The sequence below is a fragment of the Coffea arabica genome, chromosome 1c, assembly GCF_036785885.1.
Source record: "Coffea arabica cultivar ET-39 chromosome 1c, Coffea Arabica ET-39 HiFi, whole genome shotgun sequence".
NCBI classification, from domain to species: Eukaryota; Viridiplantae; Streptophyta; class Magnoliopsida; order Gentianales; family Rubiaceae; genus Coffea; species Coffea arabica.
This window is the reverse complement of record NC_092310.1, coordinates 58,756,935-58,776,535: the sequence shown is the minus strand read 5'-3', so window position 1 is coordinate 58,776,535 and position 19,601 is coordinate 58,756,935. Positions and strand designations below refer to the sequence as shown.

The 19,601-nt window shown below is 37.1% G+C and overlaps 3 protein-coding genes across 10 annotated transcripts; 1 reads left to right on the top strand and 2 right to left on the bottom strand.

Annotated features, from left to right (window-relative positions):
- Positions 1–281: 281 nt before the first annotated feature.
- Positions 282–3,387, bottom strand: LOC113690254 (uncharacterized). 2 transcript variants are annotated; one of them, XM_072049147.1, is made up of 7 exons: positions 3,080–3,387; positions 2,875–2,980; positions 2,178–2,266; positions 2,059–2,098; positions 1,909–1,970; positions 1,230–1,342; positions 282–713 (listed from the first exon to the last, which is right to left on the bottom strand). In XM_072049147.1, the coding sequence occupies exons 5-7, from the start codon at positions 1,909–1,911 to the stop codon at positions 491–493; spliced, it is 339 nt and encodes a 112-aa protein (XP_071905248.1). In that variant the 5' UTR covers positions 1,912–1,970; positions 2,059–2,098; positions 2,178–2,266; positions 2,875–2,980; positions 3,080–3,387; the 3' UTR covers positions 282–490. The 2 variants fall into 2 exon arrangements, with proteins under 2 accessions (XP_071905248.1, XP_071905249.1); XM_072049148.1 differs by having other exon boundaries at positions 1,230–1,970.
- A 3,379-nt stretch (positions 3,388–6,766) lies between these two features.
- LOC113732984 (peptidyl-prolyl cis-trans isomerase CYP63-like) lies at positions 6,767–13,437 on the top strand. Of its 7 annotated transcripts, none has more exons than XM_072083019.1 (14): positions 6,767–6,928; positions 8,445–8,539; positions 8,688–8,742; positions 9,016–9,104; positions 10,052–10,076; positions 10,185–10,223; positions 10,307–10,424; positions 10,603–10,763; positions 10,870–11,227; positions 11,328–11,410; positions 11,560–11,764; positions 11,854–12,204; positions 12,286–12,366; positions 12,830–13,437. In XM_072083019.1, the coding sequence occupies exons 2-14, from the start codon at positions 8,462–8,464 to the stop codon at positions 13,179–13,181; spliced, it is 1,995 nt and encodes a 664-aa protein (XP_071939120.1). In that variant the 5' UTR covers positions 6,767–6,928; positions 8,445–8,461; the 3' UTR covers positions 13,182–13,437. The 7 variants fall into 7 exon arrangements, with proteins under 7 accessions (XP_071939120.1, XP_071939115.1, XP_071939124.1 ...); XM_072083014.1 differs by having other exon boundaries at positions 8,437–8,539; XM_072083023.1 differs by having other exon boundaries at positions 8,422–8,539.
- Positions 13,438–13,754: 317 nt separating this feature from the next.
- LOC113715900 (2-methyl-6-phytyl-1,4-hydroquinone methyltransferase, chloroplastic-like) lies at positions 13,755–19,391 on the bottom strand. Its single transcript, XM_027240208.2, has 3 exons — positions 18,569–19,391; positions 17,804–18,110; positions 13,755–14,351 (listed from the first exon to the last, which is right to left on the bottom strand). The coding sequence occupies exons 1-3, from the start codon at positions 19,132–19,134 to the stop codon at positions 14,196–14,198; spliced, it is 1,029 nt and encodes a 342-aa protein (XP_027096009.1). The 5' UTR covers positions 19,135–19,391; the 3' UTR covers positions 13,755–14,195.
- Positions 19,392–19,601: the final 210 nt, after the last annotated feature.

Below are 19,601 nucleotides of genomic sequence, written 5' to 3'. Positions count from 1 at the left end.
TGGTGCATTCTTCTTTTATCCAGCATGGCACGCAAATTTTTTTTTTTTTGTATATCAGTATGAATATGCATGGCAGGCCTTTTTTCTGTATTGAATAGTAATGTTGTAATCGCTTTTATACATTGAAAAAATCAACTAAAGATAAACACGACATCTGAAAAGGCAAAAGCAAGATAAGAGGTTACTACCACATTGACATTTGACCAAAAAAAAAAGGTAGGCTACCATACCACCAGGGAGTGCGTGGCCAAATGAGGAAGAAGTCATCAATCACCAAGACAACACCTCAAATCATTTCATCTCTCGCATATAATCTAACAATTAACAAGAAATGGCACTGAGTCCTCGGCATAATTTACACACTATAAATAAAATCCCAGTAGCAAACAATTTAAAATCTTCTATTGTTGCAAACTATACTGCCTATTCCTATTACACACATGTGAAGATCTCCTTGTGCTCTGATCCAGATGCTGCTCCTCTTCTGGATTCATGGCAGTATTTTAAAGTGAAAAAACCATGAGATTATAAAGGCAAAAACCATGCACCCAAGAAGAAAATTCATGACACCACGACCATGGCAGTAACTTCGGGTGTCGGAGAAGACCATAGGTGCTGTTGAAGCTGCAGTAGCTATACCAGTGCCATTGTTCACCTCAATTGCTTGTTCTCCAGCAATGTTCATCGCAGGGGCACCACAAATTTCACAAGTTCTGGATAAACATTTACACAAGATACAGGCAGTCAGTCCAGATGATACACCAGAAGCAACTGATATAAGCTTTTTCTAAATGGTCAAAAATCTGCTTTTATACGTTGTGGTCTCCATATATTTAGAATAGTGGTGATTGGTGTTTTGAATGGTGAATGGAGAGTTTGGTGTTTTGAATAGTGGTGATTGGTATTGTATCATGTTAAACAGAAGATGGCAAAGCTAATTTGTAAAACTTTCATCCTTTACGGATTCGTCAATCCCACAAGTCCGAATACATCATTTGATATTGGTATCAGCTATATCTGTAAAAAGAGAAAAACAACAAGAAGATACTGCCACATTCTTCTGTATATTGATGTCAAGATCATCATGTTGCAGCCAACAACCTCAAACACTTTTTCTAAGTTCTTAATTACAATTTTGCAGCTCAAAAGATGCCAATGTTAATAAGAAGCTATTAATTTCATCCAATTAATGTGTTCCTTTTTATAGACAAAGTGATGCCAGAATTTACCTCCAAGATTGATCAGGAACATTTTGAAGTAGATATCCAGCATTAGCCTTCTCATTTGATGCACCAAGCAACCGTAGTTCTTGAATCTCCTTCTCCCACTTATCCATATGTTCCTTGTAGATTATGTAGACATATATGCTTCAAAAAATAAAAAGTTGCTACAACCTGATCTTGAAACCCTAATAACTATTTTTTTAATGACTCAGAGAATTAATTTTTCTTCAAATTCATGATTAAGATCCTTCAGTATCAACTTCTCTGATTCCAGCAGCTTAGACACCTTCATCAAGCAAAAATGAAACCCAGCACAAAATTTATATTCAAACTGACAGAAACCAGGCATAGCATAATTACTTGCAATAAAGAAAGGTAATCTTTCAAACTTTTACTTCTAGAATTACATCATGCCTAAGCGAATAGGACTGTTTATATATTTTTTAGTTCTTTCGAAAATTTGGACTCTTCAACATAAAAGTTAGTTTAAGTATAAAAAACCCAATTAACTTTCTAACAAAACTTACACAGTCATCATGCCTTCCTTAAGAAAGTTTATGCAGTTTGTAAATTTCAGTAAACATGTAAATTCAACATAAAAATGGAATGGACTTCTTGATAAACATGCAATAACTAAACCGCAAATAATTGACAAGATAATAAACAAGAATGCCTGAAATGATACCATGAAGATGATCTTCCAATGATCCCAAGGGCATGAACTAATAGACAAGTAGCCTCTGGTCCCTATTAGCACAATAACCAATTAAATTTACAAGGTTAGAGTGATATAAAAGACTAAACATAAGAATCTCAAACAAAATTTTCCGATTACCCTAAAGCCCATTTCTATCCAATTGCTTAACTGCAACAACCTGTCCATTCCAGTAATCCAATTAATTAGCAATAATAAACTTGAAAAGCAGCCAGAAAAATTTCGATAGAGGATCGAACCTTTTCAAGTTTAGTGGATCGAACCTTCCTCCCCCAACTCCTCTCTCTCTCACCAACTGACTTCACCACAGATTTCATTACAGCTTTTCCTGCCATGGAAGTAAACCCCGACACAGAACAATTATCAAACACTTGCTAGACAGATATGAAATAGTGATAAGAGAAAACGAAGCTTTTATAGCTAAAAAATGGAGGCTCTTTTTGAATAGTGGTGTTTGATGAAGAGCCTCAGAAAGACCCTCAAAAATAAGAGCGAAGGGACAAATATAGCTATATTCAAACATGGAGGCTCTTTCAAACATGAAGGAAAATAAAAAAAAAGAAAGAAAATAACAAAATAATGAAGGCAGTACTTTAAGGACATAAGATGCTTCACTGTTAGCAGCTCTTCCTCAAACGAAAAATAAGAGTCCGGAAATCGAAAGGACCACAGATCTATACTAATAAAATGCAGAATTAATTGAAGGTTACTGTTAGTTTCCTCTTCTTTCTTGTTTATGGAACCCCAGAAGGTAAAAAACAGCTGGGAAAATAACACAAAAAAAAAACAAACAATTACAATAAGAATTAAAAAAAAAACAGTAAGAAACGCCTCCTCTTTTTTCTTGTTTATGGAACCCCAGAAGGTAAAAAACAGCTGGGAAAATAACACAAAAAAAAAAACAAAAACCATAAAAGAGAACAATGGAGGCAATACCTTAAAAAAGCCGAACAAAAGCAACTGGTGGAAGATACTTCTATGCTACCAATCCGCAAGAATTCCAGCCGCAGCAAAGGTTAAAAAAGAGCAAATGGCGGGAGTACTACCAAACCACAACCATTTCAGCTTAAAATCGATGAAGAAACAATCGGGAAAAATAGCACAAAAAATCCATAAAAAAAGAAAACAATGGAGGCAATACCTTTAGAAGGATGAACAAAAAAAGAAAGCGCCTCGCAGAAGATACCTCTATACCACCAAACCGCAAAAATTCCATCCACAGCAAAACGAAAAGGAAAAAAAAAAAAAAGAGGGAACGACGGAAACCATTTTGGCTTAACGACAGAGGAAACTATATGTTGAAGAGGAAAGAATGGCTCTAGCCGAAAGAAAAAGTCCATTAATTGTCCAGCTCCATCGAGTACAAAAAAACAAAAAAAAAACACATGACTCAGCAGAAATAGTACAATCGCAGCGGAGCAGAGTTGCAGTGGAGTGGAGAGCAGAGGAGGAAAAAAAAAACAAGAGCAGTAAATTTGTACAGCTGTCCGTTGAGTAGAATGACTCAGCAGAACCAGGTCTTAAAATGTGGCACGTGAGTACCACGAGGGCCGACGAAACAAAATGAGCCTCAGGGTCGACGAAAAAGAGCCTCAGACCAAAACCCCCCACTCGCTCTTATTCTATATATGTTGAAAATTGCTCTTCATTCACTCCACAAAGTAAAGATACCTGCCTAGCCCGTGAGAAAGAAAGGTTAAAACTTAAAATCTTGCACTTTTTTTCCGACAAATCGACTCCTACGCCAATAAGCGATGAAGGGTTCCAAGGAAACTTAGAGGAGACTAACCTAAGGAAAAGAGTTGGATTTAAAGATGTCTAGGAAAATTTACGAAGCTCAAAATCACCTCTAAGGAATACCTTCTGAATTAACTACACGTTCGAGGATTCGATCTTGCAACCTGTAGCCCAACAAAAAAATTAATTTAAAGTTTTGTGTTAGGCGACTCATCTACAGGAGTTAGTTACTTGTACTCTTTCACGCTTGACAAATTTCATATAACAAAACAAAGCCCAATCTAAGGAGTATAATACGATGTATATGTACCAGTAATCTTCTTTAGTGTAATCAACAAGAGATACTAGCTCATATGAGGTTGTTAGGCAAGATGCCTGCCCTTTCTCCGGCAGCCATGTTATTTAATTAGTTCATAGAAGGCCGGTGCCATGCAAAATTGCAAAAAAGGTCCCCATGGACGCCACGTGATATACATATACACCCTGGATAATTTTCTACTTCATTTGAGAGTTGAAAGGAGCTGGGCTGAAATGAAGATATATAACACGAAAAAGATGGGGGTACACCCAAAGCCAAAGTTAATAAGAGGTGCGGGTTTAGAAACTCTTGCTTGTCTACAATTTTTTTTTTCGTCACAACGATAATATTTATATAACGCACTCTAGTCTAGTCTAGAAGAAAAGGAGCCAACGAGAAACACCCTCGGAAAAAGCCACTTGAAAAGCGGCAATTACAATTAAGTGTCAAGTATATGGTGGGAGACAAAAGTTGAACCCTTGACCTTCCACCTCCAAAATCTTAGTGGTGACCAACAGCCTCCAAAAGGCTGTTGGTGACTTTTGCTTGTCTACATGGACCACCGCCATCTTCATTGTTCATAGAATTATTTGTATTTCCTAGGCTTTTCAATCCTAATAATAAAAGATCTGTGAGATACACATGTGATCAATGTTTTAAAAACCGGACCGTTAATCGAACCGGTGAGGTGAAAGGGTCGAGGTTCAATCGGTCGGACCGGTTCAACCTCGGTTCAATGAATTTTTTAAAAAATAATTTATATAAATATATATGTGCACAAAATAAAACATGTAATGGATAATTTAATACTTTATATGATGAAAAGTTTACTATTTTTGAATAACTTGGATTTTTAAAAATAAATTTTTTAAATTATAAGTTAAAACAAATAAATTTCATCTCAATTTCAATTATATCTACCAAAAAAATCTTAAATATAATCCAAAAATATCACAATATTTGAAATTATACAAAATTCACGTCTATGAGAATTTAGACATTGTGAATTTAAATTTTAATTTACATTTTGGAATTTAAATTTATAATTTAAAAAAGGAAGTTTGGAGTTCGAAGAAAATCAAGAGAATTGAAAATAGAAATGCAAATTTGATAAGAAACAAAAAATGAGATAAAAGTGAGTGGTTGTGGTATTAAATAATTTGGGTTAAAGAAAAATAATTCTTTTTTAACTTTTTTAAATTTAATGGACAAAAACAAAATTAAAATATGGAAGAAAACATCAATAAATTAAAAATAAAGAGATTTGATTAAAAAATGAGTGGCAAAAGAAAAGATGATAGAGAGAGAGAGAGTGTGTGTGTGTGTGTGTGTGTGTTGAAAATTAAAAAGAAAGAGTCATGAAAGGATAATATTTTGTAAAAAAAATGGAACAAAAGAAATATGAGTGTTTGTTTTATATAAATAAGTTATCAAAAAAAACTAATAAGATGTGATAGTGCAACGGTTACTACATTGGTATTCTATTACAAAGGTCTTGAGTTCGAATCTTGATAACTACATTTTGCAAAAAAAAAAAAAAAAAAAAAAAGAGGAAAACTCAAAAACCGGAAAAAACCGGTTCATGTCCGGTTCAGCGGTTTCGCGGTCCGACCGGTTTTTGACCGGTTTCTTGACAAAGTCAAACCTGGCAGTGAACCGGACCGGAGCCATGGCCGGTTCGCGGTTCAACCGGTCGAACCGGCCGGTCCGGTCCGGTTTTCAAAACACTGCATGTGATACATAAATACATACATATATACATATATATTTATAGGAATACTTTTTCTAATTTAGAGAAAAAAGAAAAAGACTCAAAAGGGATCTCATTCCTTCCTACCATTCTCTCTCCCATGTATAAATATCCCTTTATTCCCTTAGTATTTTCGACCTTATGAACATCCATCAAGTTCAAGAATGAAAGCAAAATGGTTCCTCCTAGACCTCTCTCTCTCTTCATTATCCTACGAATGTTGTACCCATACTTATGAAATTGTGGGCCATTAGCAATTGAAGCTGCCAACACGATCTTAACTTCCTTTCGACCAAGGGAAGATCAGATCTCGCGGTAGCCTCACGAGCTAAAAGGATCATAGAAATTACCATTACAATTGAGGACAACCTTATTAATGGGCATACCCTGCGCTCCATCTATTCTTCTTTACAACAAAGGTTGGTTAGAACAAAGGAAACGTTGAGAAAAAATAGAAAAATAAGTTTGTTTTTAAGGATTTTCCTCCTTGGTTTAGAAACTAAAGAGCCAGTTTTTGTATTAAAGTAATTTTATGGAAGTGGTCGAGGAAAAAGATAGATGAAAGGTAAAATTGAAATTTATTTTCTATTTAAAATCACAAAAGACATACCCTTAATCAAATAAATAATTTCTATTGTTCTTAGTTTAATATTTAATAATTATACTTTTAGTTGAAAATCACGAAATTTTTTGAGACAATCATAACTGCAATATATCTTGACTGATAATTGTTTTTACTAATACACGTTGACTGGAATGTATAAAGGGCATTTGTGGAATAAAATATTTATTTATCTCTTGGAAGTAACTTTTTGATCATGCCTTTTTAGAGATGAACTGATTTTGTTACCAAATCATAAATCTTAAGGGAGGTTAGTGTAATTTTCCAAACGTTAGGGGTTGATAGTGAAATTGTTAGAAATTTTAGGGGAAGTTTTGAAATTATCCCTTACGTGGAGTCCCATGATAGGTGCATATCGCATCAGATTTTTTTTTTTTGAAAAGTCGCACTTGATTATTGTAATAAATTGGTCTGTCACACACGCGATCCCCCGCTTGGGAATAAAAAAAAAAAGGGAAAAGAAATCCCTAGTTTTTATCTTACTGGACTCCCTTCTGATTAAGTACTACACCCTCTGCGATTGCCTGCCGCCGACTTCTTTCATCACTCTGGATTAATTCAACCGGATTTATACCGAGTCCAGGTTTTTTCCCGTGTAATTTTGCTTTACAGTGTACCTTCCGTTAAAATCCTCTGACTTTTTCGGATTATAATTTTCCGGTAATTTCGTCATTGTTTTGAATTATTTTTAACCAGTAGATAAGTTCAATTCGAAACTGACAGGTATAAACCTGAGAAAAGGATTTTATTTTGGTCGGATGTAGCGTTTGAGAAGAATTACGGTTTAGGGTTTTGCAGATCTCCTCACACCTTAACTTAGCGGTGTTGTAGTCATCGTTTTAGGCAAGAGCTGTTCTTTGGAATGGTAACGGCGTGGTACAATCAGTCAGCTAGAAAGAGCATTGGTAAAAATTAGGGTTTTGGGCCGTACAAAGCTGGGTTTTACTGGTTTTTAGCTATGTAAAGTTTCAATCTTGGCGCTGTTTCTTTCTCTTGTTATTATATAGTATTTTTATTCTTTTTTAGTATAGTTAGTCACCAAGTATCCCTACCATAAAGTCATTTTTTCACCTTGCGCTTCTCATTGTCAAATTGGATAAATCTGCTCCCTGAACTTTTCAAAATTTTCCGACCTGATAACGTCAACCAAATAGACACAAACTACGTTTGTCTTTGTCATATGAGGTGCACATTTTGCTAAATCTCACAATTAAATACTTTATAAAAGCATTCATGCTTGGATGTGGATGAGTGCATATGTGCTCGCATACTAATGAATTTAATTCGGGACATATCTGTTCTTTCGTTTTTATACATTTGAAAATACATTTTTTGCACCACATCATTAATTTCACTGAGGGCATATAACACCTCACATTAAAAATCCATATTGATTGGCGGTTGTAGTAGGCTGATTGTGTGAAACTGGGAAAAATCGACAAGTCGATGGCCAGACTGATCCAATTGAAAGAATTAAGGGCAAAAGGAGAAAGTTATTTTGGGGGTTATTCTGTTATTAACCCATTTATGTACCAACCAGTTCTATATGCCTTTTGGGTTGCAATATTGGTTACATTATATAAATACTGACAACAATTGGCTGCTTCATGGACTTTTTCAAGAGGACTAAGCCAGAATTTCCCATTAAAGTATTAAACAATATATTGACATTTTGCATCATTTTGCAAAGTCTTATAGTACTAAGTTTTTTGGTTTCCTTAGAATAAGCGGCTTGTGTTTAACCTGATCCGAGGATGAGTCTCATGGCAAATTTAATATATATGAGGTATAGAAATTTTTGTCCATTTTGTCCATCCCAATTACGAATTGGAAGTTCATATTCCTTGTCAATGAGAGTATCTAATCTTTGTTTTGAATCATTTGATGTTATTCTGCAGCAACTGACTCTGATTGTGGCTCTTGATTTATTTATTTCCTTTTGATTTGGGAGTGGTGGGATTGAAGTCTAATTTCTCTCAATAGTTTTAATCACTGACTGTCAATTTTGCAATAAGCCGAGACATTTATAGAAACAGTGTACCACTTATTATGTGTTACTGTGGAATTGTATTTTAGCTGGTGATATTTCAGCATTGCAGAGGAATAGGAGATAAGGATGTCTAAGAAGAAGAATCCACTTGTATTCTTTGATGTGTCAATTGATGGGAGTCCTGCAGAGCGAATTACTATTGAGGTTCAATCTGATCTTTGAGATTTCATACTTGATATACTTTTGTAATTTTCTTTATTTGATTTCTGCAGTTTACAACCTGTTGAGACATTGCATTATTCAGGGAATTCGTCACTTGGATACTGATGATGTTGTGTTTTTAAATGTGTAGTTGTTTGCCGATGTTGTTCCTAAGACGGCTGAGAATTTTCGGGCACTTTGTACTGGTATACTTCTACAAATCATGTTGAATGTGTGATTAGCTGAACTCACATGGCATTGTCTCTTTAAATTAGAAAAATTGGCTGCTTAAGTTGTTGGACTTTTTTCACTAAATCAAATCTTATAACTGTAGAGTCAATGTACCACGTTCTTTCAGCTTTATTTCAGTGTGATAATTCATTTTTTAATTTTCTAAACTAATGGTTGGTGCTAAAGGCATAGTGGTCAGTTGTGAGGAGTCACTCTTTGCCTGGGAATTTTACTGTGTGATTCTGTAGGTGAAAAGGGGATTGGATCTTCAACTGGAAAGCCTCTACACTACAAGGGATCTAGTTTTCATCGCATAATCAAAGGATTTATGGCACAGGTACATTTGCTAAAAGAAGATATGCATCACATTTTCACTAATGTTTTAATGTGGCATAATCTATCAGCTGTTTTCTGGAATGCATATTTTAATGTTCAATGCATTCAGAATGACGTGGTGTTGCTGACTGCTTAGTATTTAAATGTTTTGCGTGAAAGGATGACACTCCTTAGACCTCTTTCATCTTGACTTCATGGAGTTTTCTTCTTCTAGTACACCCATCAAGGCTCATTTTCTGCTTCATAGATGTATATTTGAATATGATAGTGCCTGTACCCCTAACCGTTGGACAAAATTGTTTTTTGTTCTTATAAATATAGCATTACATCCCCCTATAAGCAATTGAGAAGGTGCTTATGTTTCTGTCTTGACTTGTGTTGCATTTTCTGTGTTGACTCTGTCTTCTCATACTTTAACCTGAAAATTAACGGCATGGATTACAGCAGATTCACCAATTATTTTCAATAGGCTCGCGGATTCTGATGAATTTGAAACTCTTGAAAAGTTTGAGTTTCAAAATTTAATGTGATGTTTCATTCTGCCATAATGACTTTCTGATGGAAATATGAATATGCCTTTTGTGCCTATTAATCTTTTTGCTGGAAATAAACACATTTTTGTACAATTTTTTCATTGCAAATTTTCTTCTGCATGCACACATAATTTCTTTATCTTCATCATGTTTGTAGTTCTATATCCTAGTTGTGGCCTCCTAAGCTACAATATGATGTTGATGTTCAATGGCTTATTATAAGTTAGATGTCAGTTGTTTATATTCATGAACCGGAAATACACAGAGGTGGCCACCATCTTATCCATTGTCACGAATAAGTTTTAGCTTTTGCATATTTTTTCCCTTCTTGTGTTTGTGTGGAATAAGTATGACCGCATATGTTGCTAAGATTTTAAAATTTGTGTTTCGTGCATCTTTCTTCCTGTACCTGCAGGGTGGTGATTTTTCAAAAGGAAATGGTATGGACTTTTATCTCCTGGAACTCATCTTTCAATTGATCCAGATGCTCGGTTAACTTCCATCTTCATGCCCAGACTTGTAAGGCACGACGTTTTAATGGTTTGCAGGCACTGGAGGAGAAAGCATCTATGGAGGGAAATTTCCTGGTAGAATTTTATGCATGTTATAGCATTTCCTAATTGATGATGGTTACCTTTTGAGGAAATTATGAATTTGTTTCTTTCCTCAGATGAAAATTTCAAACTGGATCATAGTGAGGCTGGTCTTCTCTCAATGGCAAATAGTGGTCCAAACACAAATGGTTCTCAGTTCTTCATAACCTTCAAGCGCCAACCTCATCTTGATGGGTATTTGTTTTGTGATTTATGTTGGCATGGCAAATTTAATACTCAAAGTTGACTGAGAGGCTTATCTGATTTGTTGTTTCCATTACTGGCAACATAAACCAACTCTAAAATTTCCTGTGACTATAAATTGGTCATTTGTACGTTTTTATTATTATTATTTTTTGCTTGAACATTGCAGGAAGCATGTTGTGTTTGGTAAGGTTGTAGAGGGAATGGAAGTTATTAGGAGAGTTGAACGAGTGGGGACAGCAGATGGAAAGCCGTCTGGTGTTGTAAAGATTGTAGATTCTGGTGAGACATCTCAGAGCAGCACGCATGATGCCTTTGGAACTCAGACAGGTAATAGTAAAATCTGGAGACAAATCATCCTGGTCATTGTATGCTTTACCACATTACACTCCCTTAGCTTTTATTGTTCTGATTGCTTGTTGTCTTCCTTAACCAGGAAGAAAGAAAAAATCAGCCAAACCTGTATCTCCCGACGACAGTTCTGATGGGCGTGTTAAAGGAAATCGTAAATCAGAAGACTGGAGGAAGAGGAAAAAAAGGAAATACTCTTCATCTGATTCATATAGCTCTGATACAGATTCTGAATCATACTCTTCAGATACTGATTCTTATACAGATTCTGAATCTGATTCTGAATCAGATTCTTTATCTTCAAGTTCTTCCAGTGATGGAAGGCGGCACAGAAAGAGGAGAAGGTTGAGAGAGAGAAAGAAGCGTAGACATGGAGAGAAAAAAGGGACTGGACGAAGTGTCAGGAGAAGAGTTAAAAAGGATAAAAGATCCAAGAGGAAATGGTATTGGTTTTCTCTGCATTAAATGTATATTTTGATCCTATTTTATGCTTCTAAAGTTCCTTTTTGGTCCTCTTTTCTAAAACTTTGTGAATTTTTCCAGGAGTTCAGGAAGTTCTAGTGGCTCAGAGAGTGACAACAGTAGCAGCAGCAGGAGAAGCTCTGATGCTGAAATTGCAAAGCGCCGTGAGTTTGCCTGTCAAAGTGACTCATTAGCATAATAAGTTGATACTGGAACTGAGAAAATGATCTATACGTTCTAATTTACCTCTCCAGCCATCTGTGTTAGTGTGTAAGACATCTTACCATTTGACTTTCCTAATTTCTACTTTCAGCAAATAAAGAGAAGAAAGTTCCAGCCCCTGTAATAGGGCGGCAGAAGGATAATAAACAGAAGATGGCAGAGGGCAACTTATCTGATGAAGAGAGAGAACCTTCTCAGAAGAATAATGAACTTTCGAATAATGGTGACAGTACAGGAGCAAAGGCTGACAAAGCTACTAAGCTGGATTGTGATTCAGATGATTCAAGAAAATCAAGGTTGTAAATTTGTCTTATTTGTTAATTGTCATGATATATGAGATGACTTGTAATTAGGGATTGATCTAAACCTTTTCTATGTGCATCAGTCCTAAACATGGTGCTAGATCAAGGCAAAAATTGAGCAGTCAGAGGAGTTCTAGTACGAGTCCTAAAAGAGGCATGAGTCAGGGGGTCAATAACGAGAGTAGAACTCTTAGGACATCCAGTCAACTAAGGGACAGAAGTCCACTGCATGGCAAACCTCCACCCGCTGCATTAAATCAGCATGAAGACTCCAGAAGCCATTCGCCAAATGGAGCTACTGGACGCATTAGGAAAGGCCGTGGCTTCACTGATCGCTATTCCTTTGTGAGACGCTATCGTACCCCATCTCCTGAAAGATCACCTCAGATGTCTTATCGCTATGGCGGGAGAAATATTGCGAGGAACCAGGATAGGTAACTCCAAGCCGTGTAGTTTCATAGTCTAATTGGTAAAGGTGTCAACTGTTCTTAACTGGTTGATTTCATTTTTATCAGGTATCCAAGCTACAGAGGCTATTCTGAACGCTCACCACCACGGCGGTACAGAAGTTCGCCAAGAGGCAGGAGTCCACCAAGGTTCTGTGCTGGCCCACTCTCATATTCCACCTATATCTTTTATGTTATATCCAAGTTGTGTTTTTTGTTTAGTTGTGCTCCATGAAGATCCATATCTAACTTGACTGTAGTTTTATCTTTTGACACAGTGGTTCTTCTATTGTCAAGCTGTCTTAATTTCTGTTAGACATACATAGGTCTCAAGTTAGTTCTCATCTCTTTTTGGTAGATATGAATGGAGGAGTCCGTTAGGGTTCCGGACCGACCCCCTCTCTTTCCCTTCCCGGCACCCCTTTTTCTATTCCCCCTCCATCTTTTATGTTATATCCAAGTTGTGGTTTTTGTTTAGTTGTGCTCCATGAGGATCATATCTAACTCGATTGTAGTTTTATCTTTTGACACGGTGGTTCTTCTATTGTTAAGCTGTCTTACTTTCTGTTAGACATACATAGGTCTCAAGTTAGTTCTCATCTCTTTTTGTTAGATATGAACGGAGGAGTCGTCGAAGTAGAAGTGACTCTCGTAGCCCTGATGCTCACCGTGGCCGTGAAAGGCGTCGCAGCAGGAGTCCTGTGCGCAGTCCTGGCCCTGTCAACACACGGGGTGCAGTAAGTGATAGACTTAAATCACGCCTAGGACTACCAGTGGATGACTTTCATCCGAGTAGGGGGGTGTCAACTTCAAGCTCTAAGGGCCATGGTTCTCATTCTGGATCTCCTAATGCTACTCAACAAAAAATAGCACAACAAACTACCAGATCTCAATCAAGCTCCCCTGGGGAGCAGAGGGGATTGGTCTCATATGAGGATGTTAGTCCTATTGGAGTGTCAACATAGTTGTAGGTTCCACCATGATGATGAAGATTGGTAAATTTGCTGTCGCAGAAGATTATTAGAGTGGTAATGAGAAAAGAACTATGGGTTCCAAGATAGTTCTTGCATTTTCATACGTAACACTGTCCAATAGTTTATTTGAGATGTTTAGCATTTCCTTATTCCTATTCTGGTGATTTAGCTTCCTGTTTTTAACATGAATTATTACTTAAGACTTGAGAACAGCTATCCGATTTGAAGTCCTTTGTCCTGTTTCTAAGTTTTTGTATTCCGGGGAATAGTTCCAGTACATGTTATATGCAGCCTAGTGAACTTCAGAATGATGCTGTATAAATTCAAGGTGGCTTCACATAGACTGCATGTCAAAGGTCCGTTATTGTTAGAAATGTAGTGTCCTGGCATACTCTGCAAAGATTGAAGCTTTGTGACGTGCGGAGGCAATGGTGTTGTATTCACATACAAGAGGTTCTGTGAGGCTGTCGGTAATCTATCGAATAAACGGGTTTAGGTCAGTTGGCAGCATGAAGCATGTGTGGCCGGCCAATTTAGAGCATGGTCCGATGTAAAAAACTTAAGGAGAGAAACCTGAAAAATGATATACAAAATCAACTAGATATTCGACAAATACTCCAAGAACTACAGAAGGGTTACTGGATTCTGTGTCATAAAAATGAAGATAGTTGCTCTAACTCAAGGATACAATGGATACGAGGAAAAGTGTTCACTGCAACTGGGATTCAGAAGCTGCCTATCTTTCTTGTGTGAACAGGCATGGCTTGTATATTGGAGAAGCAAGCCTTGAGGTATTATATCGTCATCATCACTACGAATATTTCCGCAAACCCCTAGTAGCTCTTATATCCCTCGCATGTGAACAAGCATGGATTGTCTATTGGAGAAGCCTTGAGGGATTACAGCATCATCATTACTACGAATTAAAGATGTCCGCAAACTCCTAGTAGCTATTACGAGAAGCATATCCCTAGCAAGAAAACCAGGTAAAAAAGGTCCCCTTCCTTATATTGGTTGACCTTTGGGAACAATTTGATCTTTCAGCCACATGTAAATAGGAACCAAGACAAAGTAGGTAGCCGCCATAGCACCAAGCACGAAGCGTAGGAGAAAGACCAGGGGATTTGCAGGTTTTGATACATCCTCAGCTTTTGGACCAATCTGCAAAAATTTTTACAACCATGCAAATGCAACAAGTTAAAACTGAAATTGCGACAAGACTTTCGCAAGAGGAAAACGTGCATTCACAACATAAAGCAATGGATAAACTTTGTGTTGAGAAGGGACAAGATCATGGAAACAAGTAAAGCTAAGGCAAAACAGAAACTGAAACCAACAATTGAAGAAATTCTGTAATATTGGACTAGGAGATAAAGATTATCCATTTGAACTCCTTGGCTTGGAGATTTGAGTTTGTGATTAGCTGATCTTACAAGTTACAACAACAGCAATATGAAAACCCAGCGTACGTATATGCACAATACCCTCACAGACTTAGGCATGATTAACTAATATTAAGCATTAGCAGTATCAAAGTTTGACAATTTTCTGGAGACAATCTTACAGAACACAAATGTATGCATGATTGCCTTTTGGATTTAGGCAGACTAGTCACATACATTGCAGTTTCTAATTCCAATTAAGAGGGCCAAACATGAATCCATGAACCATACGAACCACCAGCATACAAGAAAAGGACGTCTCGAGGGAGGTTAGAGCCTTAAAGTTCTAATAATATGAAAGCAATGATATTGCTGCTGGATCCTGATAGGAAATTGACTTAATTTCTTTTAGTCAAGATTCCTATTTGGTGTGGAAAGTAACTAGTTTCCTAATTGGATTTAGTTACTTGAAATAGTAGTCAAGTAAAACCCTATTTAGCTAAAATTAGATGCTATTTTCTACTTTATATGAGTTTAGGAAATACTTTTGGTTTCCAATTGTTATTTGATTTTTTGACATTAATGTTCTCTATAAATAGGTAAATTGCCATACTACAAAGACACAAGAAAGAAGTGAGAGAGCTCTTAATGGGTGAGAGGGTTATACAAGAGTTGGGATTTAGGAATCAAGTTGTAATCTTGTAGTATTTTTTTCTCTCATAGTAAGAACAAGTTTTTCTCTCCGTGGACGTAGGCTTGGTGATTAAGCCGAACCACGTTAATTCTTGTGCGTTACTCATCGTTCGTGCTAGATATAGTTTTCTATTAAATTGTTGGTCTTTTCTTTTTCAAATAATTGACCTGATACCCTAACAAGTGGTATCAGAGCTCCGTTTGGGTTTTGATTAATTATTTGAAATTGAGTGGGTGGTTGTATACCATGGGTTTGGAACTATACAGTTTTCAATTCAACCGTTTAATGGAACTACAAGTTTCACTCTTTGGTAAAGAAGAGTGAAGGATGTTCTAGTTCAACAAGGCTTGGCAAAAGCGTTAAATGGAAAGAACAAGAAGCCAGAGAGCATGAAGGATGATGAGTTTGAGGAGTTGGACGCAAGGTATGTGAGCACGATTCGGCTCTATGTAGCGGATAACATCATGAATAATGTGATAGATGAGGAAGATTCTGCAGTAGACCTCTGGAAAAAATTGAAAAAACTTTATCTGGCTAAAAGCTTATCCAATAAGTTACATCTAAAGCGGCAACTTTATGCACTAAAGATGGAGGAGGGTGGCAGTCTCATGGATCACATGAATACGTTCAACGGAATTTTGGATCAACTCCAAAAGGTTGGCGTAGATATTGAGGAAGAAGATAAGACCCTTTTACTTCTTACCTCAGTCGCTGATTCTTACGAAAGTGTCGCGACAACCCTGTTATATGGGAAGGACACTTTAGAGTTCGAGAATGTACAGTCTTCTTTGTTAGATCATGAAAAACAAAGGAAGGCAAATCAAGATGTGACACAAGAAACTACTTTAATTGCTCAAGGTAAGAATAAAAGAGGAAAATAATTTGGCGGTGAATCTAAGGCAAGTGGTTCAAAGGCCAAGAGAAAGTGTGAAATTCAGTATTTTGGTTGTTATGAGTTTGGCCATATCAAAAGATATTGCCATCATCGAAAGAAAAATGATGAGAATGACTATGATAATGTTACTGGATATGCATCGAGTGGATATATTCTCACAATCTCCAAAGGTAATAATACTTCTTTTCGTGATGGTTGAATTTTAGATTCTGGATGTGTTTCACATGTTTGCTCCAAGTTAGATTATTTTGATACTCTCCAAAGAAAGAAGGCAGGTTTTATGTCCTTGGGTGATGGATCTACTTGTCAAGTCAAAGGTCTTGGAGTAGTAAAAATCAAAATGTTGAATGGAGAGATTCGTTCTTTGGGTGGTGTGGCTTATGTCCCAAAGTTACGAAGGAATCTAATTTCTTTGAGCTAGTTAGACTCCAAGGGTTATCATTTTTCCGCTGCAGGTGGAGTTTTGAAAATCACACATGGCGAGACGGTCTTGTTGATGGGAAGAAGTATGATAATCTGTATCATTTGAATACCTCAATGGATTGGGAGCGGAAGGGGATCCAAAAATGCTCTCAAATTATAAATGGTGGTAAGAGGAAAAATCCTACTATGGAAAAGGGTGAATTGAGGCCCCTCTCATGAGTCAACTAGATGTTGGACTCGGTTAGCTACACACGTTCATTTGCTGATTGAATCAGTTGAAAACAAGACCGTCTTGATTCGGATGTGTAGCTAGGCACCAAGGTACTTGGTGGGAAAACATTTTTGGATGGCTTGCTGTGTTTGTTAAAAGAAATATTCGCCAAGGTGGAGATTTGTTAGGAAATTGGCTTAATTTCTTTTAGTCAAGATTCCTATTGAGTGTGGGAAGTAATTAGTTTCCTAATTGGATTTAGTTACTTGAAGTAATAGTCAAGTAAAGTTCTATTTAGCTAGAATTAGATGCTATTTTCTACTCTATATGAGTTTAGGAAATAGTATTGATTTTCAATTATTATTTGATTTTTTGGCAGTAATGTTCTCTATAAATAAGTAGATTGGCATACTACAAAGATACAAAAAAGGAGTGAGAGAGCTCTTAGTGGGTGAGACGGTTATACAAGAGTTGGGGTTTGGGAATCAAGTTGTAATCTTGTGGTGTTATTTCTCTCATAGTAAGAACAAGTTTTTCTCTCCGTAGACGTAAGTTTGGTGATTAAGCCGAACCACGTTAATTCTTGTGCGTTGCTCATCGTTCGTGCTAGATATAGTTTTCTATTAAATTGTTAGTCTTTTCTTTTTCAAATAATTGGTCTGATACCCTTATAGATCCTAATGTATTTCCTGATAATCTTTGTTTTACCAAGATCACCTTTTCAATCTACCTCAAGTAGGATATTCATTTATGCAAGTGGACAAGCAAAATTTGATGTCTTAGCCTGCAATGGAAAAGAAGATGCCCCAATTTCTTAAGGTTTATTTGGTGGCTGAAGAAGTAAACCCAAGTCCAATGAGCTGAGGACTTGGCACTTGTTGGAGGAACAATATTGAAAATGGCAAAGACTAGTTGAAGTATGAAAGGCCAAATACTTAATAATGGTGTAAGTTCGACAGGGTATATCATAGGTTAATGCGAACATGGAAGAAAAACTGAGAGTTTTACCTGCAGAGGTGAGTCACCAGATGCAGGTTTTACACCTGTTACAGAACATCCCATGATGAGACCATGTCGTCTAACACCACGATACCATTTTGGGCCAATCCTCTTCAGTTTAACATCCTTAAATCCAGCCTTTTGAAACCATTCGATGTACTCTTCCTCCTTTGGGAAAAGCATCCACATATCTGCAAAAAATCGAGACAACCAGAATGTTGGATGTACCGGACCAATTATGCAAGCCTTGCCTCCAAGTTTCAAGACTCTATATGCTTCCCTGATACCACGCTGTGGGTCTGGCCAGTACTCGATACTAGGGGGGAGGGGGGGGGGAGAGAGAGAGAGAGAAACAGTCATGGAACTTGTTAAAGATAAAGAAGATTGTCTCTACATAACTTATAGCTTGCACGTTTAGTTTGGCATGGGAAAGAAGCTAAGTTTTAAATAAACTAGGAAATGAACCAGTTCAGACTTTAATTAAGAAACACAGTCACTAATTTCAACATGATGAAGCACACTAGGCATTGGGGAATTTGCATCTCACTAACAGCTAGAAATCAATGTTTGTTCTTTTAGTATCATCTCCAAACAGGAAGAGATGCTAACTCTGTGTTTCAAAGTTTCAAGCTTCCATGTCATGATGGTCGGGATCTTGTATTACGAAGTCATCAGAAAACAAGTTCAGGAAGCAACATAAACACGAATTATATTCACTCAATTTAATTTTAAAGAAAGCAGAATAACCAATAGGCAAAAGATTGAGGAATGCACCTGCCAGCAGAGATGTATCTGTCAGCATAATCAGTTCTAAAGGGAAGGTCCTCTGCATCGCCCTCAATAATTTTGCAATCCTTCAGGGGCTCCTTCTGCTTAGCCTTGGCAAGCTGATGAGGGGACTGATCAAGAATGGTAACATTCTTAGCATCCACATGCTTGACTATTCCTAAAGTGGTAAACCCTGTTCCTCCACCAACGTCTACCACTATCATATTCCTGCTTGTGAGCTCAGCTGGCTCAAGTGCCTCGTCTCGCATGTCTTCAGTCCAGTGCCCAGGGTTTATCACATGGTCATAAACAATAGACAGAAACCTGTAAAACCAATATGCCTCTTTCTTGTGCTGAATGAATCTGGGTTGTGAAGGCGGCCTAGATTCCGCAAGGCTGCATCTCAAAACAGGGATTTTGCTTCTGGCCCTGATATTTACCCCATTTCCAGCACAAGATACTAAGCCCAGCTTGGGAAAATGCTTCCCGTGTAAATCTGACCCACTGAAACCCAAGGCAGCTGGCGCAACCCTTATGAGCTTTTCAACTCCACTGACCATTGAAGAAGCCATCCCCTCCGACCAATAACCAAAACCCACGAACGAAAAAGCTGCGATTATCAACTTTTATTCACCAAAATTTAAGCTTTTTCATAGAAAACCCAAGTGCATATTCCAGCTTTCCGGTCGTGAGGCAACTTCAGTACTTACACAGCCACCGCTGGCTCTGTTGGACTTAACTGAAATGGAAAAGATTGTCCCATCCCATGTACTACTGCACTTTGTTTTCGGTCTTTTCCAATTTTTTTTTAAATTTCTCCGCTTATTGAATATTCCTTCTGGTGATAATTTATTTTCGTTTTCTTTTTTTTTTTTTTCATTTTCTGGTAGAAGATAATTTTTGGAGAGACTGGGTTGGGCCCGCTAGATTAAGAATCTTGTGGTGGTAACGGAACGGCGGGGAATCAAATAAGGACAGTTGCCACGTGTCAAATTATGATTCAGTGGTTACAATCAGTAGTTCAAACGCCAAAGGTTGT